Genomic DNA, 27,365 nt, shown 5'->3' on the forward strand with positions numbered 1-27,365 from the left:
TCAAAACTACTGTCAATTGTAGTGACTGACTCATCTGATAAATGGGACGGAAAAACAGAAACACAGAATAATAAGGCCTTGTATTTCTGCTCACCCTTCTCCCCAGCACCTCCAAGCGTTTTATAAGGTAACTTGCACAGAGCTCAACGTCTCCAAGTCCTTTTCCTTCTAGGTATTTTTACCTCCACCCCAACCCAGTTCCCTAACGCTTTTGTTTCTTAGCACCTGCGTTTCCCTCTCCAGGCTATTTAAGGAAACACTGAAAAGAGTTTATCAAGCTCTTCCAGAATCTTGGATGCACAATTAATTGAGGGCTGGAAGCAGGTGAGTAATTAACATCTGTTTCTAAATATGTTTGACCCTCAGGGCACATAACTGCTGAGTTAAAAGGTGATTCCGTGAATCCTTATTGAAGGTCCCGAGTAAAATAGCTCATCTGGCTGCGATTCCCAACTACGTCATTCAGTAAAATGACAAAAGTGCACCAGGTGACTTCCATACCCTTTCCAGTTTGTAAGCATTCTCTTTGCTTTCCAGCAAGCCGCCACGAATTCTCTCTCTCTCTCTCTCTCTCTCTCTCTCTCTCTCCTCACCGGAGGATATATTTTTTTCAAATTGATTTTAGAGAGAGGAATGGCGGTGGGGGGGGGGGGAGAGAAGGAAGAGGGAGAGGGAGAGGGAGAGAGAGAAACATTGATGTGACAGAAATATCAATCTTTGCCTCCAGGGGGATCAAACACACAACCTAGGTATGTGCCCTGACCAGGAATCAAACCTGCAGCCTTTTGATGTACGGGAGGAACTCCAACCAACTGAGCCACCTGGCCAGGGCATGCCATCATGAATTCTAAACACACAGTTGAAGGACTTTGATCTTCAGGCTACGGTGGAATCCTGCAAGTGCTTGGTTAAGGCCCCAAGGCAGGTGAAATCCTGGAGCGTTGTTGGTGCAGCTCTGGGGGAGGGGCTGGCAGTGGGCTCCAGGGTCTCTCAGAGCAACTTCAGTATAAAGTAGCAAAGCGCGTTCTTGGCCAAGACAGGCTGAAGTGAGAAAAGGCAACTCGGCTTCATCTCGACATATCTTGTTTTAGGAGATCTACATCTGAGACCTGAACTAGTTGTAGAATGACAGAGTTGACCTTAGATAGTTGACCTTTATGGGTGTCACATTCTGTGCGTTTAAAAAAAATTTTTTTTTAAATTACACAAATAAAACGTGAATAGATCCTCTTTGTAAAAAGTTCAAATAGGACAGTAATATATGGAATAAAAAGCAAAAGTTCCCCTTCCTCATTCCACTTCCCTCCCCTGGGATAACCATTGGTGTCAGTTGTGGGGGGTGTGTGTGTGTTTCCAAATCTTTTTTATGCATTTAGTTATATTTAAATTTAGCTATTTTCTCCTACACAAATAATTATGCTATCTTTTTAAATCTTGGCATCATTTCATATCAGTACATATAGATTTATCTCTTCCTTTAAAAAAACTTCATAGCATTCCACTGTATGACAGTACCATACATTCATTTAACCTGTTCCCTATTGTTTCCAATCTTGTAGGGCTCCATAAACTAATGCATCAGTGAATGTCTTGATACATTCATCTCTGTATGAATTTGCAATATTCATCTGTGGAATAAATTTCTAAGCATGGAATTACTGAGTCAGTGGGTCTGTGCATTTTCAGTTTTGATAAACTTGAGCAAAATACTGCTATCTTTAGAGGATTTATTTATTTATTTATTTATTTATTTACTTATTTCAGAGAGAAAGGAGAGGGGGAGAGAGATAGAAACATCAATGATGAGAGAGAATCATTGATTGGCGGTCTCCTGCATGCTCCCTACTGGGGATCCAGCCAGTACCTGGGCATGTGCCCTTGATCAGAATCAAAACCCGGGCCCCTTCAGTCCACAGGTCGATACTCTATCAACTGAGCCGAACCAGCTAGGGCTATCTATAGGTTTTAGCAATTTCACATAGCAACAATGAATAGATGGGCTTATCAGTAACCTGATAATGTTGTAAGTCCATTTCTCCTGATTTCTCAACATTTCTTTGCTCACATGTCTACCATGTGCCAGCACAGTGCTAGGTGCTGAGAATATAGCTAGGAATGAGACTGAAGCAATCTTTGCCCTCCCTATATGTGGGGCTCCTGGGTCTCATTCAGTTGCTGAAAACACAAGACACTCAGTAAATATTTGCTGAAAGAGTTGGCCTCTAACCAAGGAAAGACAGGTTTAAAAATAGCATATTTAGGTGAAATAAGCCAGTCACAAAGACAAATAGTGCACGATTCCAAAGTATCTGAAGGACTCAAACTCTATTAGAAATAGTAGAACAGGGACTGGAGGAAGGAAACAAATTTGTTTGTTGTTGTTGTTGTTGTTGTTTTTAACTTCTTTTTATTTATTTTTGGAGAGAGAGGAAAGAAGAGAAAGAAACATTGATTTGTTATTCCACTGATTTATGCAATTCATTGGATAATTTTCGTATGTGCCCTGACCGGAACCAAACCCGGAACCTTGGGGTACCTGGAGGATGATCTAACTAATTGAGCTACCCCGCCAGGGCTAGAGTTTTAGTTTTACATCACGAACAAGTTCAGTTGCACACAAATATGCATGTAGTTAACACTAATGTCTGGTATACTTGAAAATGGTTAAGATGGTGAATTTTATGTTTTTACCACAATTAAAGAAAAAAGATATTTTTAGGCACAAAAGGTAGTGCTTCTGAGCCTAGCCTTAGAACGGGAGGTGGTGGTGGTGGGGAGTGATGAGGAGGATAGGTTTTTTCAAAAGTTAAAAGAGTCAACCGGTCAACACTTCCTTCCCAGTGTTCCCACCCCTCCTCTGGGGATAGATGACCATAAAACCCTACCATCTACTATACATAAGACATTATAGCAAAAGATACGTTTTTGTGCTTTTCTCTTGAGAGTAAAGAGCTTAGGTATCCTTTCTGATACCGCTTACAAGTCGTAAGCCAAAAAGAGAACCTTAGCTTCCTACCACTCTGTAATGCATCCCTTCTTTAACAGGCAAAAGTAGAAGAAAAAGTTGTCTTGATGAAAGTGGCGCCTAGGAGACTACACTTCCCAGCATGCAACTGCTCCCCTAGGGCGCCGTAAGTGACGGAAAAAGAGACATAACTTTTGCGACAGGAGTCAGGCGGGCGGGGGATAGGAGGCATCGCTATGTATCCCGGGATGCAGAGCGTTACCCCTTTTAGTTACAGGTTGGCTTGATTTTTATGGCTGGTGTTCCACGCCAAGAGGACCCGAAGGGTGGGGAATGTGTAAGCTTGGGAAACCCCTCAGTCTACTGGACTTGACACTTCGAAAGAGATAGGAGAGTGACGGAAGGAGGTTTCACTCGAACTCAAAGTAGTTCCCGCGCAGAGTGGCGAGGGTTTACGGGCCCCCTCCCTTATTTATTGTTTCTCGGGGCAGGTGGGAAGTCGGAGAAGCCCCAAATCGAAGTTCTATGCATCTTCCCATTGGCCCTCGGTCGGGCGCAGGCGCGAAGGCTCCGATTCGGTCCCTAGGGACTGGCGAGCGACTATTGGCCCGAGCCCGCGAAGTCGGCGTCCGGATTGGTAGTTGCTAGCAGGAGCCTGGTTTCTTCCTTGACTTCGGCCAGGAATAGTGTGGGATTGGTTGAAATCCGCGGGCACCTGACGGTGATTGGGTGGGGGCCACGGGCGGGCTGCACTCATTGGCCGGTGCCGGGACCTTCCCTCCGCGAGCGGGCAGCAAATGATGAAATGAGAACGGGGAGGGGAAAGGCCGCGACGTGAGCGCGCGACCTCCGGCGCCATTTTGTAGAGAAACAAGCGGAGTTAACCGAAGAGGGGGGTCGAGGAGAGCCGGAGTCGGGGACCCAGGAGTTTCCTGTGTCCAGCGTCGCCGGAGCCGCTTGAGGTGAGCGGGGCTGGGGTCGAGGGCCGGGGCCGGCGGGCGGTGTCAGCTGCGGAGCGCGGTTGCCGGCGGGGGAGGCGCCGGGGGTGGTCCCGACGGGGCCAGGGGGATCGTTTCCCGGAGCCCCGCGGAGTGAGGGGCAGTCGGGACGGGGAAGTAGCGAGTCGGCCGCGGGCGGACTCTCTCCCCACGGCTCGCGGAGCTTTCGGGTCCCTCGTAGACTCGCAGAGGCCGGGGCAGGGGCCCCACGAAGCGGAGGGCAGAGCGCGGGGTGAGCCCGGGTGGCCCCCGGCCCGGGGCCTGGAGACTCTGAGGGCGGCGGGGGTGCTGATTCCGGCGGCTGGGCCTGGCTTCGCGCGGACTGCACACCCTCCTCTGACTCCACGAGCTTCTCCCAACTGCCCTTTTCTCTCCGGGCTCCCGGGGGAGTGCGGCGGGCAAGTGGCCCCCGAGGCCTAGCTCCTGGGGCGAGGGGGACGTGGTTGGAAGGAGTGCAGGTTCTGGGTTCTTCCCCTCTCCCGCGCCCCCAGCACGTTGTCAAGCCCGGGTGTTTTCGGGTGCCCGCCGGTGGGAGGGGCGGGCGGGCGGGCGGCAGCAGCGAGCACTTCCTTGTTACTTCTTGCCACAGGTTTTGTTCCACTCGCGGGCCCGTGCGCTCGCACTTGTCCCCGAAGTCCCCCACCCCCCGAGCTCAGGGTCTGTGCTGTAGTGGCGGGTCTGCTCACCCGTGGGAAGGGTCCCCCGAGTGAGCCGAGCCCATGGAGGCCTCAGGGCTGGTGAGGGATCAACTACAGGTCTTGGAGGGGGTTCCCGAAGGCCAAACACAACATTGAAATTGCAAACGGAAATAGTCTTTTTTTTTTTTTTTTCTCCAGGACCGCCCCCCTCTGAAGAGTTCACCCAAGCGGGTTCACACTCATAATTACCCCCTTAGGAGTAAGCTGTGCAGGTTAGAAAAAGAAAATGCTTGATCCTGGGGGTTTGAGACTGTGCTTAAAACAAACTCTGAGAAATAAACTTTTGCCCTGAAGTCACTCCCATTAATCGTCACATTTCTTAGGACGCTACTAAAAAAAGTCAGTTTTCTTCCCGAAAGTTGAGTAACAATACTTAATCTCCCTCCCTCCTTATTTCTCTATAAATCGATTGTCTTGGCGGGATTTATTTTAACAGTCAAAAATTAGGTGAATGTAATTTGAGGTGTTTTTTTTTTTTTTTTTTTTGCGGGGGGGGGGGAAAAATTCTGAACATTTCCTTTATCACAATCCATTTGATAGGAATAAGGATGAAAAAATGGGAGGACAAGTAAAAAATTAGGAAGTAGGTCAAACAGATTAAGAAGAAACTTGTTTTTGTTAGAGTTATTTGGGTTTTAATATGTTAGTGATCTGTGGCCCAAGTTGACATTCCTTTCAAAGATTGGCAGCATAGTATTTTAGCTATTAATAAGGTAACAGGTGAAGTAATAATGTCTTAGGACACTGCAAATTGTTACCTTGTGTAGGGAGGAAATGGGCTGCTGGTACATACAGTTTTAGGCATCTAGTTGTGCTCTGACTAAATTGGAATTTGTTGGTAAAAATAGTTTGGAGAGTTTGTCACTTTTCAACAAGTGTGGGTCCCAAGTCCTTGAGTGGAAACATAAGTTTAGAATCAAGGCACAAAACTTGACCATTAATAACTGCAAGTATATCCCTTTCTTGCCTAAGATTGTAACTTAGAAGTTTTAGGGGGGAGTGGGGGGGGGGGCAGGGTTTAGCGGCAGGTGGAACAGAACTGAAATGCTCTTGGTTCTAACTCATTCAAATGGATCCCTGGCTTAGTTTCTAGTCTCTAAATTTCTACGGAGGTTTTAAACGTGTATCTTGTCAGGCTGTGTACTGTGACATCCTCATAACTTTGGGTTAAGTCATTAAAAAGCAAAACAAAACCTGTGAGAACAGAAGAGGAAATGCTTGCTTAGCTCTTCAGAACATGCTTAAAGACCAATCTCAAATTATTCTTGTTGCTCTTCCAGAGTGTGTTTTTGGTGAGATGCTGGTCTAGTTATGAAAAGCTTTCTTTTTAACCAGCTTAAATTTATGAATTTGAGTCTTTATTCTACAAGGTAACAAACCTTTGTCACTCAATGCCATGGAAGGGAATTTGTCCACAATACTAATTAAATGCTTAAATATTTCAAGGCATTAATTTTGTAAGAAGTTTATGATTCTTGAATTAACAAAAATTGTAGCCTGCCATTTTGAAATGCTATATTTTATGAATGTAATATATTCTTTTATTAAAAAAACCCCCAAAGCTAACTTTCTAGTCATTATAAAAAATATTAGCCCAAGCATTTCTTAAATGGCTCTTTGATCAAACTGAACTTCCTGCTGTGCAGTTTCAAAATGGCATCCCACTGAGTCTTTTTTAAGACCTTATACTGTACATAGAAAAATCCTGCAGTTCCTTTTCTGTTTGCAGTTTTTAAGAACCATGTTTCAAAGCTAACATGGACTCAAAACCTTTTGTGCCCTATATATACACAACAGTTTATTTCAATGTACTTTTCACTCATACACTTGTAAGAATGTAGCTGAAGCAAATAAAAGACATTGTTCATTAAAAAGCATTGTTTGAGAAGTCAGTAATTAGAGGTGCAGATTTGATCTGAAACCCTGTCTTGAGATTGAAGGAAATGCAGCCTTTGGGAGTGTAGAGTGTAGATTTAAGAAATGCATTTCTGTCTTTAAGACTGGAAAGGTTAGCATAAACCTCCAGGATAACATGTCTTGATTAATTTTGTTATAGCAGTTAGAAGGCAATTCCTGAAATGAATGAGAGGACTTTTTTGAGATGTTGGACTAATTATATGAACTATTAAGTGGAATAAAAGCATATTTTGAAACACACCATGTTACTGTTATTAAGCTTCATGTTAAGAGAGTTCAACAATTTCCGTTTTAGATAATATGCAAGTTTGTCACCTTGATTTATAGCTCCTAGTTTAGAAATGCAGTTACTTTTTAAATTTTTATGTAGACCCATCATAAGAATAGTTACTCCTTTGTTTCAGATCCTTTGTCTTTGTTGCAATAGCTTCCTAACTAATCTCTCTAGTATCTTTTCCCCATCATTTGTTTATTGGATTTCTTTATTATGTAAGTAATATGTGAATGCATCCTAATTGTAAATGAATCCAGGAATACAGTTCTTTACTGCCAAATTGCCACCTAAATCATTGGTTTGAAAATAGCCTGCCTCTGCTCAAAAGTTCTTCAAGTACCTTAGCCAGGAGCTGTATAAGTGCTGATTTCTTCCTACCTGTTGCTATTTTATGCTGTATCAAGACTTGTTACAGTGGTTTGCAAGTATATCTTTGCCTCTTAACTGGAATGTCAGTGTTTGTACATACCAAAACATTATCCATCATAGGAGTTCAAACTGAAGTGTGCTATCTAAATATTTTCTCTGTTGTTCTTAAGCAAAATTGGTTCTTATACATTCTTCTTGGCCAGTTCTACTTAGCTGTACCATATATTGCCTTTTAAGTTCTCTGTCTCATTTTATGGCGGGGGGTGGGGGGGGCGGGTAAGGAGTTGTCCTTTCCCCCAAACACGTATCCCATTACCCTGAATGGTAATTGAATGATGCTTCATTTGTACACTTAGTGGTATTCTTAGAAAAGCGTACACCCTGAATTTTGTTCTTTGAGAGCACAGACTTTTTTTCTTGGAGCTACATATTTATAATTGTGTTGACATCTTTAAATGGTTACACTTTGAAAGCTAGTCATACAGAATTATGGTATCATCTTTTAGGCAACTGAGTCCAGGAAAGTGAGGTGGACTTCCTTAGTTTAAGGTTAGATTAGATTTTCTACTCTAGCCCTAGTGTTCATTCTGTCTCCCACACTGCTTGAATTCAATACAAGGAAAAGAAAGATCTATGAATTGGATCATTCACCAAAAAAGTGAGAATAAGCAATGTGATCAACCACTTTTTTTTTTTAAAGACAAAGTTCATCATGCAATTAAAATCTCTGGAGGTCAATTTTGTAGTTCAGGATTCACCTTAATTTAGTGGATTGAATTTTTAAGAACATCATGACTGCTCTGCCAGTGTGGCTCAGTGGTTGAGTGTTTACCTATGAATCAGGAGGTCACAATTAGATTCCTAGTCAGGGCACATGCCCGGTTCTCTCTCTCTCCCTCTCCCTTCCTCTCTGAAATCAATAAAAATACATTTTAAAAAAAGAACATGACTATCTTCATGAATAGTTCTACAGAATTAATGTTGACACACTGGCAATTTCTTGAATTACCTAGGGAGATTTTTTTCCTTTACTCCTAATGTGGGGTTTTCCCCCCTTGTATTATCCTATATAATAAAAGCCTAATATGCAAATTGTCCCCTTGGGCCGTCATTCACCCTGGAGTTTGACCACTCGCTATAATGTGCACTGACCACCACGGGGTGGCACGGAACATGGTGGGCATCAGCAACACGCTATGATCTCTCGCCGGCTACCTGGGGGCAGGGGTGATGGGGATGGAAGTGCAGTGACAATGCAGGGTGTCCACCGAGTTTGCTCTCACTCCCCCTGCTGCCCTCCCCCAGGATACCAGGGCTTACGCGCCAGGGAAGCCCCCTGCGCTCAGGTGCCAGGCACCCGTGAGGAGCCCGCCCTGCACCCACACAGCCTCTTCCCCTGCGCGGCCTCTTCTGGTTGAGCCACGTCGCAGCACGGGCCGGTTGAGCTCCCCATGGGTTTGCGCAGGAGCCTGTCTGCAAAGCAGGCTGGGAGAGAGTGCGCTACCTGCCTGGCTTTGTGCGGCGCTGCTGGGACCCAGAGTCCCACGCTGTGCCCCAGCCTGTGGCATCCAGCCGTGCTTACCGCATCACCGCATGGGGACCCAGGCGCCGTGACTAAGGCGGAGGGACATGTGGGGGACCCAGGTGCTGCCCATGGCCCGGAGGTCAGCAGGGACCTGCCTTTCCATGCCAGACGCTTGTGCTTCAATCGCTGGCCAGGCCTAGGGATTGCACCTGTGCATGAATTTTGTGCACCAGGCCTCTAGTTAAAATATAATTAACTTACAGCACTGTATAAGTTTTAGATGTACAGCATAATGACTTGACAAACATCTTGCAAAATACTCCCAATGTTTTTGTTGGATAAAATTTTCTTAGTTGTGACCAAAGAAAATGCAGGGTTTTTTCCTAGCAATTTTTTGGAGGACAAGATACAAGATTTGAGTTTTTCATTCCTGCATTGTGACAATATAAAACTCTACCCTGACAAAAAGATATGGTCTTTTAAAAAAAATTTTTTTCCCTATTACTATTTATCCCCTCTGTTCATTCTTTTAACTCCACCCTCCTCTCCCCTCCCCCCCCCTAAAAAAGATGGATGGTCTTTTCTGTTATAATTATTGTGAGTGGTCATTACTTAACTTCAGTGTAATAAGACTTGTAGCACTTCTGTTGTGAGATGTGCACTGGATGGAGGGACTTGTTTTAAAATGTTCACTATAAATTGAATTTTGACATAATTTAAGTTTTCTTTTGGCATAGGTATTTTTAAAAAAATATATTTTTAATTTCAGAGAGGAAGGGAGAGAGAAACATAAATGATGGGAATCATTGATCAGCTGCCTCCTGCACTCCCCCCCACCGTGGATCGAGCCTGTGCCCTTGATCAGAATCGAACCTGGGACCCCTCAGTTGCAGGACAAGCTCTATGCACTGAGCCAAACCAGCTAGGGCTGGTGTAGTTATTTTTAAAGTAGCTTAAGTATACTCCCCATTTTTACCTTTTAGTCTTAAGTATATTATATATTGCACAGTTTTATAATTTTGCAAATACTACTGGGACCCTGCTTCTGAATATTCAGATTTCAGATCAAGAACTTGGTAACTTTCTGATTTTGGAGTAAGCATGCTTTCTGGCTCTCTTCATGTTTTCCCTTCTTAAAAATAAGGGATTTATTTGCTAACACTAACAATATGTTGTACCATGCTGATGTATGGGTTGGATTAATTCTTTTTTTTTTTTTTAATATATTTTATTGATATTTTACAGAGAGGAAGGGAGAGGGATAGCTAGAAACATCGATGAGAGTGAAACACCGATCAGCCGCCTCCTGCACACCCCCCACTGGGGATGTGCCCGCAACCAAGGCACATGCCCTTGACCGGAATCGAACCCGGGACCCTTCAGTCTGCAGGCCGACGCTCCATCCACTGAGCCAAACCGGTTTCGGCTGGATTAATTCTTGTAAAATTTAGAAGATATCCACACAGGCTATTAAATGTTCTTTAAAAGTTAGTATTGCCCATCCAGAGTGGCTCAGTCATTGAGTGTGGATCCATGATTCAAGAATTTGATTCTGGTCAGGGTACATGACCCGGTTGCAGACTGAATCCCCAGTAGGGGAGGTGCAGGAGGCTGATCAATGTTTCTCTCTCATCGGTGTTTCTGCATCTCTATCCCTCTCCTCTCTCTCTAATATCAATAAAAACATTAAACATTTTAAAACAGTTAGTGTAAAGTTTCATTGCATTAAGTAAAATTGCTTGTTTAAAGTGACATCCTATGTAATAAAAGTGTAATATGCAAATCGACCGAATGGCTGAACAGTGGAATGACCATCTGGGACCACACTGTGGTACCCACTGGCGCCAGGCCAGCCAAGGCGGGTACGATGCGATTGGTTGGGGGCCTGGCTATCACCCGGGGCTCTACGATTGCTCCAAAGAGGGAGAGGCTCAGGCCACTGACTGAGGCCGGGGGAAGGAAGGCCTACTCTTGCACGAATTTCATGCATTAGGCCTCTAGTAGTGACATAATGGATCAACTCTTGATCCATTTTTTGTTTTTGGCAAAGCTTTCATTTCAAACTGATTGACTACATGTTGGCCATTTTACCCTTGAGTATTTTCTTACCCCTGGCCAGCTGGATTAAAAACAAAAATAAAAAACCACATGTTTTTACACTAGGCTTTTCTAAGTCCAGGAATACATAAGTTTGGGATGCCCATGATTTGGATTATTCACACTTACGCTTTTATTCTTTAGTTGGATAATGGAGAGGCAAGTGTATTATGTATATATCTACTATTATGGCATAGATTTTAAAAAAACACCACATTTTTATTGATTTTGAGCCAGAGAGAGAGAGAGACATCTATGTGAGAGTGAAACATCAAAACATCAATCAACTGCCTGTTGCATACCCCCCACCAGAGATCAAGCTCAAAACATGGGTATGTACCGTGACCAGGCATCTAATTAGCAACCCTTCAGTGCATGGGATGGTGCTCAACTAATTGAGCCACACAGGCCAGGGCAGTAGCATAGATTTTTAAAGGATTTTTCTCTTCCCTTTACATACTGACAAATATACCAAAGATTACAGAAGTTGAGGTTGTCTGTCTGAAGGTAAAGTGTAAAAATTACTTGTATTTCAGTTTGAATTTTTAGTCATTCCCAATCAGTAAGTTCTCAAGGATTTTGACAAGCATGAAACATACTAACCTAGTTTTGGAATATTGTATATAGCTTATAGAGTTCTTTATTCTATGGGTTTAAGTGACTAATTTTTATTGCTTGATTGATTAAGGCATTACAAATGTAATTCTTTTTTTTATTAAAGTATTACATGTCTCCTTTTCCCCCGATTGACCCCCCTCCCCTCCTACCTCCCTAAGTGACTAATTCTTAATGTGTTATTGCCTATCCTGTTTCTACCCTTGCTCTCCCCTACAGTTTGTTCGCAGTTCACCATCTAGAGTGATTTTAAAAGCAGTATGTCATCCCATTCAAGATCATCCATTGATTCTCTATTTGTCTTTAGTAAAAGCCTAACAAAGTCATTTTCATCACCTATAGGATATAGCCCTGCCCTGTACCTCCCAGGCATTCCTCATTTCCCCCAACTTAACACCACCACCCCCCAACCCCCCGCAATAAGTTTACTTTGGCTACAACTTGGCCTGCTTGCTTTTCCTTGTACATGCCATGAGAAAGCCTTAGTAGTGACTGACCACCAATCCCTCTGCCTGGAACATTCTTTTTTTTTTTTTTTTTTTTTAAATATATTTTATTGATTTTTTACAGAGAGGAAGGGAGAAGGATAGAGAGTTAGAAACATCAATGAGAGAGAAACATTGGTCAGCTGCCTCGTGCACACCTCCTACTAGGGATGTGCCCGCAATCAAGGTACATGCCCTTGACTGGAATCGAACCTGGGACCCTTCAGTCCGCAGGCTGACGCTCTATCCACTGAGCCAAACCAGTTAGGGCGGAACATTCTTTTTTTAAATATATTTTTATTGATTTCAGAGAGGAAGGGAAAAGGAGACAGAAACATCAATGATGAGAGAGAATCATTGACTGGCTGCCTTCTGCACGCCCCCTACCGGGGATCGAGCCTGCCTGGCATGTGCCCTTGACCGGAATTGAACCCGGGACCTTTCAGTCTGCAGGTCGGCGCTCTGTCCACTGAACCAAACCAGCTAGGGCCTGGAATATTCTTTTCTCAGATGTGTGTATGGCTGTACCCCCAGTTCCTTCAAATCTGCTCAAAAACTATACTTTCCAATAAGGCTCGCTCTTGACTACCCTACTTAAATTGCAGCACCCCCACACACATTTGATTCACCTTTACCTTATAGTTTTTCTTTTTTCATATTAGTTAGCATCTCCTAAAATGCTTCATAATTTTTTATGATTACTGTTTTTCCCTTACATTGGGAATGCAGGGATGTATGTACCTCAGGTATTTGACACATAGCCAGCACTCAACAAATATTTGATTGAATTAATAGTAATGCTTAAACTTGCTCTGAGAAGTGGTAGCCACTTCACATAAGCCATATATATACTCTTACCGTTTGGTGGCTTTAAGTTGTGCTTGGCTTTGTATTAAGTTTGTGGAAAACCAAATTTGGAATCCAAGTTACAGAAAGTAGATGCAAAAGCCATTTTTTTTTTCAAAAAGGGTACTGTTGGTGTTTGGGCAGGGTAGTTCTTTGTTGGTGCTGCTGTTCTTTCTTTTTTTTTTTTTTAATATATTTTATTGATTTTTTTACAGAGAGGAAGGGAGAGGGATAGAGAGTTAGAAACATCAGTGAGAGAGAAACATCGATCAGCTGCCTCCTGCACACCTCCCACTGGGGATGTGCCTGCAACCAAGGTACATGCCCTTGACTGGACTTGAACCCGGGACCCTTCAGTCCGCAGGTCGACGCTCTATCCACTGAGCCAAACCAGTCAGGGTGCTGTTCTTTCTTGTAAGATGTTTATTGTTATTGTATCTCTAATTCTCAGATGCCAGTGTCAGTCTTTTGTAACTTAATCTTGGAATGACTTTCTGTTATCTTCTTTCAAAGCCATACGAATTAAGGGTCCAGCCCACACTTAAGGGAAGGGGATTATTACATAAGGGTGTAAATATTAGGCAGAGATACTTGAGTTCATTTTATTTTGTTTATTAAAAATATATTTTTAATGATTTCAGAGAGGAAGGGAGAGGGGGAGAGAGGTAGAAACATCAGTGATGAGAGAGAACCATTGATTGGCTGCCTCCTGCACACTCCTGCTGGGGACTGAGCCCACAACCTGGGCATGTGCCTTTGACCAGAATCAAACCTAGGACCCTTCAGTCCGCAGGCCAAGCTCTATCTACTGAGCCAAACCGGCTAGGGCAGGTCAGTGGTTCTTAAACATTAAAATGCACTAAGTCCGTCCCGTGTGACCCATTGGTTGAGAGTTGACCTAAGAACCAGGAGGTCGTGCTTTGATTCCTGGTCAGGGCACATGCCCAGGTTGCTGCCTCAATCCCAAGAGTGTGTGTGTTGGGGGGGGCGTACAGGAGGCAGCCGATTGATGATTCTCTCTTATCATTAATGTTTCTAACTCCCTCTTCTTTCCTCTCTGAAATCAATAAAAACATATTTAAAAAATATATGTAAGAATCACCCACAGAGAGTGTTCAAAATACCATGTCCTGTATTTTCCCAAGGGATTTTGATTCTTTTGAATCAAAATAGGGTGGTGCTTAGAAATCAGCTTTTTAAAAATTACTATTTTTAATCCTCATCCAAGGATATTTTTCCATTGATTTTTATATTTATTTGGTTTTAAGAAGAATGGGAGGTAGTCCTCACATGTGGCCCACTCTGTTCTTTTTTATTTATTTATTTCAGAGAGGAAGGGAGAGGGAGAAAGATAGAAATATCAATGATGAGAGAATCATTGATTGGCTGCCTCACACTGGGGATTGAGCCCACACCCGGGTGTGTGCCCTGACTGGGAATCAAGCTGTGACCTCCAGGTTCCTAGGTCAGTGTTCAACCACTGAGATGGCAGCCGCGCCCATTGATTTTTAGAGGGAAAGACAGAAATAACGATGTGAGAGAAACTCATCGATTGGTTGCCTCCTTCACGTGCCCCGGCCGGGGAGGAGCCTGCAATGGAGGTATGAACTCCTGACTGGAATCGAACCTGGGACCTTTAGTCTGAAAGCTGACATTCTATCCACTGAGCCAAACCGGATAGGGTGGGGAATCAGCACTTAAAATAGGTCTTTTCTCCTCTCCATTCTTTTAAAAATTTTTTTTTACAAACCCTTGTGTCAAGGGCTGACTTTCAATAGATTGCAGCGAGGCATTCTGCTCTGCTATGCTCTGCTATCTACGAAACCCCAACCCAGAAGCATGTCTTCTATGAGTCTTTTTTTAAAAAAAATTATAATTTTATTTATTTTTTACATATTTTTATTGATTTCAGAGAGAAAAGGAGAGGGGGAAAGAGAAACACCAGTGATGAGAGAATCATTGATCGGCTGCCTCTTGCACGCCCCCCTACTGGGGATCGAGCCCGCAACCTGGCATGTGCCCTTGACCAGAATCGAATCTGGTTCATAGGTTGATGTTCAACCACTGAGTCACGCCGGCTGCCCTCTTCCCCATTCTTTTACACAGTTGTCTTAGTTGCATAGCATTATAATAAATTCTGTATTCTATTAGGCACTTGAGGTGAGTCTTTACTTGTGTGTGTATGTGTTTGTTTGTTTTTGTTTTTTTTAAAATATATTTTATTGATTTTTTACAGAGAGGAAGGGAGAGGGATAGAGAGTTAGAAACATCGATGAGAGAAACATCGATCAGCTGCCTCCTGCACACCCCCTACTGGGGACGTGCCCGCAACCAAGGTACATGCACTTGACCGGAATCGAACCTGGGACCCTTCAGTCCACAGGCTGACGCTCTATCCACTGAGCCAAACCAGTTTCGGCGTGTTTGTTTTTTTATAGCATTTAATGTACGTACAGTAGGTCCTCGGGTTATGTTGGAGATCCATTCCTACGGCGCGACTTAAATGGGAGATGGCGATGTAACCACGAAACGACGTATGTCGAGTCCGATGTAACTCAAGGACTGTCTATGTAGTTAGGTTGGAATGTTTGAACTGATAAGAGGGCTAACTTTAGCAGATGATGTTTATATGGTACACTGGAGTAAACTGGTAGAGGATGATTTGGGGCATTTTATATAATCCTGATAAAATGAAGGGTGATAATAGTAAAATTTTCCAATTAAAATATATTCGGCCCTAGCCAGTTTGGCTCAGTGGATAGAGCGTTGGCCTGTGGATTGAATGGTCCTGAGTTCAATTCTGGTCAAGGGCACGTACCTTGGTTACAGGCTCCTCCCCGGCCGGCATTAGTCGGGGCACGTGCAGGAGGCAACCAATTGATGTATTTCTCTCACATGGATATTTTTCTCTGTCTTTCCCTCTCTCTCCCACTCTCTCTGAAAATCAATGGGAAAATACCCTCGGATGAGGATTTAAAAAAATTTTTTTTCCAAAGTTTAATGAACTTGAGCTACGTTCTGTAATTAGGTTTATGATGGTTTTATGCTTTAAAGGGCTACATACTTCTTTTAAAAAAATGCTCACCTGAGGAGTGAGGAAATTTTTTCCGTTGATTTTTAGAGTGGAAGCAGGGGTGGGGGTGGGCAGAGAGAGAGCAACAGAGAGACAGAGACACATCAGTTGGTTGCCTCCTGCTTGGGCACCAACCAAGCTAGGGATTGAACCTGCAACTGAGGTACATGCCCAGGAATCATAACCAAGCCCCTTAGGGCCAAGGGACAATATGTAATCACTGAGCCAAAAAACTGGCCAGGGCTACATTCATTTTTAAAAAAAATATATTTTATTGATTTTTTACAGAGAGGAAGGGAGAGGGACAGAGAGTTAGAAACATCGATGAGAGAGAAACATCGATCAGCTGCCTCCTGCACACTCCCTACTGGGTATATGCCTGCAACCAAGGTACATGCCCTTGACCGGAATCGAACCTGGGACCCTTGAGTCCGCAGGCCGACGCTCTATCCACTGAGCCAAACCGATTAGGGCAACATTCATTTTTAAAGAATTGATTTGAGAGAGAGGCACAAGGGCATACACACACACACACACACACACACACACACACACACATCAACTTCTTTACAACCTATTGATTCATTCATTGGTTGATTCTTTTTTTTTATTCTCAGTGGAGGATATTTTTTCTGCTGATTCTTTTTTTTTCCTAGAGGACGGATGATAAAGGAAAGTGGGAGACAGACACACATGCACACGCACACGCACACGCACACGCACATGAGAGGGCTCAGACACAATGACCACGGTGGGGATTGAACCTGCAACCCAGCTATCTGCCCTTGACCAGGAATCAGATCCGAGACATCTCTTGTTGATAGCCATTCTTACAGGTGTGAGTTGATATCTCATCCTGGTTTTGATTTGCACTTCTCTGATGATTAGTGATGTTTAGTACCTTTCATGTACCTGTTTGCCATTTGGATGACTTTTTTGGAAAAATGTTTAGTTCCTTCACCCATGTTTAATCTGAGTTTGCTTTTTTAATTGCATTGTGTGAGTTCTTTATAAATTTTGGATTAACCCTTTGGATTAAACCCCTGAAACATGGTTTGCAAATATTCTCTTCAATTCCAGAGGCTGACTTTCCATGTTCATTGTTTCTTTCATTGTATAGAACCCTCTACATTTGATCTAGTCCCACTTGTTGATTTTTTTTCTTTTGTTGTGCTTTTGGTGTCATATCCAAAAAGTTATGTCCAGGAGTTTCTTCCCTATGTTTTCTTGTAGCAGGTTTTTTTTTTTTTTTTTTTTTTTGGGGTGGGGGGTCAAGGTGTATTTTCTTTTTATACTGGCTCCATCTAATTTTAAAACTTGGATTTTAAAATCAGTAGTGGTTGAGGCATCTTAATTCACTTTTTTTCTTCCTTAGTATTACAGGTACTACGGTGGAGAGGTGAAGGTTATTTAACCTATTTCCCCCCCCCCCCATAAAAAAAATTAAATATAATTAAAAATTTGAATTTTTTTTTTTAAACAGGTGCCATGTTTCAGAACAGAGTAAGACCCCTGGTAAAGAAGAACTGACAACACTGCACGACACCAGATATAGGCTAATTACAAAGAAAGCATTAACCTGCCTCTGAGGTGACTAAAGGGGAATAATGGTGATTTTGCGCCGGGCTCGGCCGCCTGCTTCCGCCCCAACCAGCAATGAATCTTGACTCGCTCTCGCTGGCCTTGTCTCAAATCAGCTACCTGGTGGACAATTTAACCAAGAAAAACTACCGAGCCAGCCAGCAGGAAATACAGCATGTAAGTAAACAGGAGTACCATTAAAGGAATGATTATATGGTAGAAAGTTGGGAATGTATGTGGGTATGTTGCATGAAAAATATGTGATTTTTGCCCCTTATTTCAGGTGACTTCAGCTTAATACATAATCTTATCCCATTTTTTTAGGGAATTCACAGATTTATTTTTGGTAAAAATTATTACATGTGATCTAATTTGTTTTGATCTATTCCCATTTATTTTCTTCTATATTTAAAAACAAGGTATACCTCACGAACTATAAAACTCAATCTTTTTAAGATATAAAATTTAGTATTTTCTAGAAGATTCACATAGTTGTTCAACCATCACATCTAACTCCACAATGTTGTCATCATCCTAAAAAGAAACACCTCAATTCATTAGCAATTGGCTCTACTTTTCCCCTTCACTCCAGCCCCTGGCAGCCACTTATCTACTTTCTACTTCTGTGGATTTGGACCGTTTATATAAATGGAATCATTCCGTATGTGGACTTCTGTGTCTCTTTCACTTTGCTTGCTTTCAAGGGTCATCATCTTGGAGCCTGAGTCAGTCAGTACCTCATTCCTTTTAGTCCATTTTGGGGGTATTCCAAGTTTTGTTTATCCATTAGTTTTTGTTTTAGTATTCATTTCTTCTCTTGTGAATTGAGGTATATCAATTATTTGGGAATTTTCTTTTCTGTAAGATTTTTGCCTTATGTTTCCTAAGTACTGCAAGTTTGCATTCATTTTCTTGCCATCTTGTCTTTGAAACCAGTGTTACACCTTTTTGAGGACTTTCCCCTTAAAAAACAGAACAGTTTTATAATTACTTTGAGAGTATGTAATACTATATGTCTGACCTCTTTCTGTTTATTTGAAATGTTGTTCTTTACTTGTCTTATTTGTTTTTCTTTGTTTTAGTTTCTTCAAATAGGTTCCATGCTGAGTGTTTGCTCATCTTTAAACCAGCTCAATTATCTATAATAATAAAAGCGTAATATGCTAAGTAGACCGGACAGCCGAACGTCCTTCTGGACGAAGCTGGGGCTGCGAGGACCTCTATTTTACATATGTACATATGCGCGCGCACACACACACACACACACACACACACACACACACACACACACAGTTTTGAGGATGCTTAAATGTGGGGAAGTGTGTTGGGTTAGTCTGCCATTTCTGTTTTCATATTTAGTAATAGGTGCCTCCTCTTATTCTTTTTCTTCAGCATTCTCCTTTGGCTAGCTGCTTTGCTTATAGACTTTAAAAGAGGCAGCTTAAACCTGGTTGTTCCCTCAGCTCTGTCTCTTGTGCCATTCTGCAATTTCTGTATATTGATCTGTGTCTCTAAATGGACAATCTGTTTTTCAAGGTTCATTTGTGCCCCAGATTCATCTCTTGAACAAAGCATAATTATGTCTCTAAACATTTTTATTTCTGGATTTATTAGCCCCAAGTGAAAGTCTGCATTTGGTCTGTCATTTGAGGTGGTAAAAATGAACTATCTGTCATACCTCATCTGGACCACTTCCTAAAATAGAATTTTTTAAAAAATTTGAGAGATTAGAATAGAGAGAAGTACTCTTAGTACCATCTTTTATTTACAAGTTGGACATTTTTGTCCTTAAATTAATGCTTTATGTGTTAGAAATAACCCTTTATATTTGCTGCCAAAATTTGTTTTCATGTTCTTTTCAATATATTACACTGTTTTGAATAGATGCACTGTTTTTTGTAAAATAGCCCAAAGTATTCATCCATGTAATACAATGAAAACCTGGAATGAATATTTTTTTTTAAAAATATATTTTATTGATATTTCACAGAGAGGAAGGGAGAGGGATAGAGAGCCAGAAACATCGATGAGAGAGAAACATCGAGCAGCTGCCTCCTGCACACTTCCCACTGGGGATGTGCCCGCAACCAAGGCACATGCCCCCGACTGGAATCGAACCCGGGACCCTTCAGTCCGCAGGCCGACGCTCTATCCACTGAGCCAAACCGGTTTTGGCTGGAATGAATATTTTTAAGAGTTCTAATATATTTAACAAGCTTAAGAAATATGAAAATGTTTCATTATTTGTATGGAGCACATACATATTTAGACATAGTCTATTCCAATTTCTATAATCATTGTAATGTATGTAGGAAGTTAATGTCTTCAATTTAAACTTTAACAATCTAGTACTGTATAATTATATAGATTCTTGGACATGTTTGGCACCTTTGACATCATTTGTTAGGCTAGATTTTGTATTTTTCGTGAGCTTATGTGAAAATGCCCGTATCTATTCTTGTGGGTTTTTTTTAAATCTGTTTTTAGGAGCTGAGGTTAAAGGCATGATTTCTCAGATAATTGCTGCTTTATCAATATGCCACCTAAATAAGGATTTAAAAAAATATTAGGAGAGCTAGGGATTATTAGAAATTTCTCTATAATGAGCTAAAATATGTGGGTTAAAATTTTTAATATTTCATAAAAATACCCTTCACATAATTGTCTTTGATCTTCCCTCATGTGTGTTCTCTAGGCCAAATAGTGCCCCAGTTTCCCAACCATTCCATATGATTTTTCTGACTAGATGCACTATTTGTTATTGTTGTCCCTCTTATAATATGTGATTCCTAGGTGAGAATGTTTTACTCTTACCACAAATCAGATCACTACAGAAGTACTGTAGAATGCTTTTGATATAGTTACTTTATTTTTAATATAGCTTAAAGATTTACTAATAGACTGTAAGGTAGTTATTTACCTAAAACTTTGAATTATTTCATTGCTTTTCCCTGCCCAATGGGTGGAATGGTGTAATTTTAAGCAAAAATGTCTAGGGCTTAATCATATGGGATCAGTAAAATCTTATTTCAGCATATTTGCAATTCAAGATCATATTTTGATAATACCACTTTGGTTTTAGAAGAAAAAAATAGTTGCTCATAGTGAAGGACAGACTGCATGATATTACAGAAGGAATATTGTATTCCCCTAGTAGCCATAAAGCACACCCTGTGATCCCTACCATCAGCCAGCAGGATATGTGTGGCATTTCTCTTTAGTCATTGCATCCTTGACTTAAAAAAAAACAAAACAACTTAATGTTTAATAACCTGGTATTGTTTGTCTATATATATTAGGGTTGTGGTTAAGATTGAGGGGCCTGTAAAAGCTATTGTGAAATTATAAAATATTACCAAAATAAATGTAAGGATAAAAAGGGATATTTGTGAAATTTTGCTGATCCTAGTTAAAACAAAAACTTCAATTATTATTATTTTTATTGGCATACTAACGGAATGTTTCTTGCATTTTTTTTTTATGGTATAACAGTGCCAGATAAGTCAGTATACTCGTTAACCATGATTGGTCCCCTGATTCCCTTTGGCATTCTTCTCAAATGCTATTCCTTTAGCTCTTCTGTGGTTATCACCTCAGTGTTATAAATCTCAGCTTACAAGTTACGTCTTTAGGGAAGGTTTGTTCTGAGGTACTGCCCCTCTCCCATCAATATCACATATCCCCGTTTTATTTTCTTTATATGACAGTTAATATTATCAGAAATTCTTTGCCTGTGCTTTTCTTCCCCCTCGAAAACGTACTTTATTAGAGCTATGGAATCAATTGATCTCCTCTACTGCTGTATTTGCTTCTATCTTGAGTGGTGTCTAGCTTGTACTCAAATATTTGTTAAACCAGATATTTTTGCTCTTTTGAAGGTAAGGTCTGTTTGGTTGGAGCATAGGTAATTCTTTTTAATTAATTTGAATTGGCTCTTTAATGTCTTAAGCATTCCAGGAGATAGGAAAAAATCTCTGCCTTTATAGAATTTAAGCAATGATAAGAACCCACAAAACCAATATTGGGAATAGGTTCACAATAATCTTCAGAATTTCAGAGGTTCTCATTATCTGATTAAGTGGATTTAACTTTAAGATATCTGTGGGGAAATGTAGAAATTGGTTTTACACAACTCCCACATTTTTCTGGATTGGGAAAATTGAAACTGAAATAAGTTAACTTAGCCAGCTGTCACATAATTACCATGATACAGTGGAAAAAGCATAGGCTTTGGAGTTGGACTGTGAATCCAGATTCCCCAATTCATAGACAATTGAATTTTAGGCTCATAGAGTCGGGTATAGGTGTCCACTTTTTCATCTATAAAATGGGAGTCATTGCCCTAGCCGGTTTGGCTCAGTGGATAGAGCGTCGGCCTGCGGACTGAAGGGTCCCAGGTTGGATTCTGGTCAATGATACATGCCTGGGTTGCGGGCTCGATCCCCAGTAGGGGGCGTGCAGGAGGTAGTCGATCAAAGATTCTCTCTTGTCATTGATGTTTCTCCCTCTTCCTTCCTCTCTGAAATCAATAAAAAAAAAATATAATATAAATATAGAGAGAGTCATTTTTGGCAGGGTTGTTGAAGATTGGGCTTAGTACCAATTTAGCCCAAAGTAGGTAGTTAAATAGTTATTTATATTGTAGCATTTTATAAACAAATGATTGCTCTGCAGATACAGTGTGCTGAGCTCTTTTCTATCCTAGATGTGAATAAGCAAACACAACTGCACAAACTCCCTGTTTTCATGCAATTTAAGTCTCTAGTGAGGGTCATAGAAAATAAATAATCAGATGGTGGTAAGGAGTATGGAGAAGGGTGAAGCAGGTTAAGGGGTCATCTTGATATTTTAGGGAGGGTAATTACGAAAAGCCTCAGTGAAGGAGGAGAGCAGAAACCAAAGGAAGTGAGAGAATGAATCCTGAAGCTAATTGGAGCTTTGCAGTTAGAGGGAATAGCAAGTACAAACGGTAAATTCAAGGAACAGCAAGAAACTAATGGAGCACATGAGCAGCATCTACTAGTAAAGTGCTGAAATCAGACCAGTTCCTTTAGGCCCTTGCCTTGTAGACTGTTGTAAAGAGGCACGGTTGTGTTCGATTTCAGGTTACATTTTCGAGGTAAAAGTAATGCATAGAAAAAGTAATGCTCTTGTGAGTCCAGTTTGTTAATACAAGTATTCTTACTACATGTCATTTATACTACTTGATTTTTTCAGACTAGATGTTGACCAAAGCAATGATATGGGCTATTTATTGGTAGTTTTTCTTCTGTGCTTCCTGCCAGTGACTATAGGGAACACTTTAGAAATGTTTAATTTTAAAATATTGATAATGCCATGTCAGTAATTCCTATAACTCTTACTCCAAAATGAACTATTAATGTAACTTGGGATTTTTCCCTAAAGCTTGTTTTTGTTTTTAAATCTCTCTTAATGTAGAGTACAAACTCTTTTTTGGTCATTTTAGATTGTGAATCGGCACGGTCCTGAGGCAGACAGGCATTTATTACGCTGCCTATTTTCGCATGTGGATTTCAGTGGCGATGGTAAAAGCAGTGGCAAAGATTTTCATCAGGTATTTGGGACTTACCAAGTTTGTTGACTTAATCAATTGCATTTTGGGCATAGTGTATATAGAAAATCATACAAAAAGCATCCAGAAATAATCTTAGCTGAATGGCTAAAAGTTATTGGGACTTCCCCCACTTTTGGCCTTCCTTCTCCTGCCTGGTTGCAGACCCTTCCAGCACCTAGTTCAGGGTTAGAGAGCTGGAGATCAGATCTGCCTGAAGGAAAGCAGGAATGTGGGGAAGTCTTGCTTGATAAGTAAATGAGGCAGAGGGGAGATCTCTTGTCCTAGATTGAGTTTCTTTGGCTTTATTTTCAGTCTGGTAACGGTTTGTCAGAACTTTGCTTATAATTATCCTGTCAGTGTACTCTATTCTGTAGAGGTTTTGGTTTGGGTTAACACTTGTTGCTAATATACTTTAAGTGGTTTAAAGGGATTTTTAAAGAGCTGCTTTTGATAATGTAGAAATAGTATATAATACTGGATTACACTTTAATGTTTTGAGTACCTCTGCTTCTATTTGCAATATAACTTAATGCTAATGAAAATGTGTTTTTTTATTTTTAAAGACTCAGTTTCTGATTCAGGAGTGTGCTTCACTGATTACAAAGCCAAATTTTATCTCTACGTTGTCCTATGCCATTGATAACCCATTGCACTATCAGAAGGTTGGTATTGTTTTTGTCTTTAGTAGTCCTAAGAATGTGACCTCTTAATAGGCTTTCTAAAAAATGCCATAAACCATGTTCTCATAATGTCATACTTTAAAAATTTTAAATAGTTACGTTGGGGTTTTTGTAGCTTTCTAACAAAGTCAAAATAGTTTGATAGTAAATAGAAAATCTTACTAAAATCAGATCATGTGAAGACTTAAGCTTGTCATTCCACAGTTCTGGGGCATGGTGTATTATTTCTAGCAGCACTACAGAATTATGTGACTCCATGTAGTTCTATAATTGGGTGAATAGGTGCTTTCATAAAGTTTTTGAAAATTGTAAGTTCCTGTTTTAAAATAAAGTTTGGTTTGTTTCAGAGTTTAAAGCCTGCACCCCATTTATTTGCCCAGCTAAGTAAAGTTCTCAAGTTAAGCAAAGTACAAGAGGTAAGTGACTTAAGAAAAGAGATGTAGGCAAAATTAAAATTAAAAACAACTATTTGACTGATTAATCTAACCCTTACTGTTTCAGGTAATTTTTGGCCTTGCCCTCTTGAATTCTTCCAGCTCAGATCTCAGAGGTTTTGGTAAGTTCTCTTTTCCCTAAAGAGCCTAGATTCTTTAAAGTTCATGAGTTTTTTGAATCTTAAGGTGGCTTAGTTGTAGATTTAGAGAATAAGGATAATGTAAAAATTTTTTTGGTCTCTTGTATATATGTATGCATGTATGGCAAAAACTCATAAAATTTACCTTTCATAACTACTTTTTTAAAAAAAAATATATTTTATTGATATTTTACAGAGAGGAAGGGAGAGGGATAGAGAGTTAGAAACATGGATGAGAGAGAAACATCCATCAGCTGCCTCCTGCACACCTCCCACTGGGGATGTGCCCGCAACCAAGGTACATGCCCTTGACAGGAATCGAACCCGGGACCCTTCAGTACGCAGGCCGACGCCCTATCCACTGAGCCAAACCGGTTTCGGCCTTTCATACCACTTTTAAGTGTGTAGTTCAGTAGTGTTAACAATGGTTATGTTGTGGTGTAACAGATGTTGGGAATTTCTTCATTTTGCAAAACTGAAACATTATGAGACAACTCTCCATTTCTCCCTCCCCCCAGTCCCTGGCAATTGGTCTCTTATTTTAATACCTACTCTATTAGGTCTATGAAAACATTAGAGGGTGAAGGATGAGTTGGTGAATGATAATGATGTCATCTATATTTTGATTGTATGTGACCTTTTTCCTGTTACGGTGCAAAAATAACTTGTGGGTTTTTGTTTACCTGACTTCTAGCTGCCCAGTTTATCAAACAGAAGCTCCCAGATCTTCTGCGTTCTTACATTGACGCAGACGTCAGTGGAAATCAAGAAGGTGGCTTCCAAGATATAGCAATAGAGGTCCTACACCTCCTCCTCTCCCATCTCCTCTTTGGGCAGAAGGGAGCCTTTGGAGTTGGACAGGAGCAGATAGACGCTTTTCTTAAGACGCTGCGCAGAGGTAAAGGAGTGCCTGTAGCCTACAAAAGTTTATTTCTTTGGATGATGAGTTTAGAATATAAGTGAAGGCTGATTTACCTTTCTGTTCTTAAGTTGGTAATCTTTTAAGGAAGTGAGTATTGTATAATTTAAAATATGAAAGTGATAAAAGCCTCATAGAAAAGGTATAAAATGAACCTAATTTTATCAATAATCTTGTTATATAAATACAGCCTCAGTTTTCAGAAGTGGTATGTTTCCATATAGTCTTTTTTGTTCCTTGGGGAGACAGAGACTATATATATTGTTCTTTTTAGTTTGAAAAATTAGTCACTTTTGACATACTTTAATTCCTTGGCTACTGGCATTGTTAGGCTAAGACAGCTCCTTCTATCACTATCCTTTCTTCCTCTGATTCTTCTTTTAGAGAGAAAAGTAGTCTTTTTTAAGGCAAATCTTTGATAGTGGACCAGTCTGTATCCATTTTTACTGTTATTTTTGTTTATATAGTTTAATATTCAAGTTTTCCACTTAATTTAAATAGATTCTGATATTTGAATTATTTGTTTCTGATGCCTTCCTTTTATTGGAATTGATAGCTATATCATGAAAATTTAAAGTAATACTTAGGGTGTGGATTGGTCAATAGATACTGGATCATGATATACAAAATGGAAAATACACTGATTAATTGCTGTGCTATAAAAACATTGAAATTTTGGAATTGAAGCTGAAGTCATAGCTCGGGCTAGCTGGTGTGGAAAAACGGAACAGATTTTTTTATTTGAATATCAATTTGTGGAAGAGTCAGGTTTGAAGGACTAAGAGAGAGTGAAAGAGAATAGTTTGTTTTTTAATTAGCATAGCACAGTGGTCGGCAAACTGCGGCTCTGTTGACTAATGAGTTTGCCAACCACTGGCATAGCACTTGTAACCTTTTTTTTTCCTTCCTTAGATTTTCCCCAGGAACGCTGTCCCGTGGTGCTTGCACCACTTTTATACCCTGAAAAACGGGACATTCTAATGGACAGGATCCTGCCTGATTCTGGAGGGGTAGCTAAAACCATGATGGAGAGCTCTTTGGCTGATTTCATGCAAGAAGTAGGCTATGGCTTTTGTGCAAGGTTAGTAGCAAAACACTAAATTGATTACTCTTGTGTCATTCACAGTGTAATTCTTTAAAGCAAGCTCTTAAGATTACTTAATGTATTACCAACTTTCCTCTCAAGAATTTGCTTAAAATTTAATCTTCCACATACTAGTTTTGGTGGCAGCAGTAAATATTCTGGGGGCCAAATTTCTATCTCTTCGTGCCTCCGCCTATCCCCATCAAATGTAGACACCACAGGTGCTTAACCTAGTTTCCAGGAGAGGTGTTTTTAGGATTTGAACGGAAGAGAGCACTGAGGCAAGTGTTTCTCCTCCCTGCCCCCACATGGAATTTCCTCACTGTGCCTTCATCTTCCACCTTCTACCTCCTTCCTTTTCTGCCTTTTTTATACCCTGCTATTGCACATTTTTCTCACCTGCCAGGGGCACCAAAGGAAGTGAGTAGAACTTACAACTGTAATATCGTAGATTGCTAATATTTTTGTGAGAGTAAGTTATTAAGGGCATTAATGTACTTCGATCTGACTTTACGTGTAATTTTTATAATGTTTTTAAAACTCATAAACCACATTTCCAGTATATTTTGAAAGTATATTTGTTGTGTGTGTATGTGCCTGGCATAAAAACTTGTGTTTAATTAAACTTCAAGATGCAAAGTGAGAAGTTAGGATGTGTTTTAAGGCTTTATACATACCAGAACAATTAAACTTACCTCAAATATGAGTATTTTCTTTTTTTTTTTTGCTAATCTTCGCCCAAGGATATTTTTCCATTGATTTTTAGGGAGAGTGGAAGAGAGAGGGAAAGACAGAGAGAGACATCTATTGGTTGTCTCCTGAACAAACCCCGACCAGGTAGGAGCCTACAACCAAGGTACGTGCCCTTGGTCCGCAGGCCAATGCTCTATCCACTGAACCAAACTGGCTAGGGTGAATATCAGTATTTTAAAGAGGAACTTATTCAGCCCCGCTGGAGTGGCTCAGTTATTTGTGCACTGAAGGGTTGCCTGTTCAATTACTGGTGATGACACATACCTGGGTTGTGGGTTTGATCCCGGTCCGTGCACATACGAAAGGCAACCAATCAATGTTTCGCTCTCACATAGAT

The 27,365-nt window shown here is 40.8% G+C and overlaps 1 protein-coding gene across 6 annotated transcripts in view; it reads left to right on the top strand.

Moving 5' to 3' along the window:
- Positions 1-3,768: 3,768 nt before the first annotated feature.
- CNOT1 (CCR4-NOT transcription complex subunit 1) overlaps positions 3,769-27,365 on the top strand; it is a 76,857-nt gene continuing 53,260 nt past the window's right edge. For all 6 annotated transcript variants that reach the window (XM_080645711.1, XM_080645715.1, XM_080645713.1 and 3 more), the window contains exons 1-8: positions 3,769-3,927; positions 17,346-17,620; positions 22,911-23,018; positions 23,582-23,680; positions 24,046-24,114; positions 24,200-24,254; positions 24,967-25,170; positions 26,104-26,272. In XM_080645711.1, the coding sequence (XP_080501837.1) occupies positions 17,519-17,620; positions 22,911-23,018; positions 23,582-23,680; positions 24,046-24,114; positions 24,200-24,254; positions 24,967-25,170; positions 26,104-26,272 (806 nt within the window). In that variant the 5' untranslated portion in view covers positions 3,769-3,927; positions 17,346-17,518. The remainder of the gene's footprint in view (positions 3,928-17,345; positions 17,621-22,910; positions 23,019-23,581; positions 23,681-24,045; positions 24,115-24,199; positions 24,255-24,966; positions 25,171-26,103; positions 26,273-27,365) is intronic.

This window comes from Plecotus auritus, assembly GCF_963455305.1.
Source record: "Plecotus auritus genome assembly, chromosome: 10".
Taxonomy (NCBI): Eukaryota; Metazoa; Chordata; class Mammalia; order Chiroptera; family Vespertilionidae; genus Plecotus; species Plecotus auritus.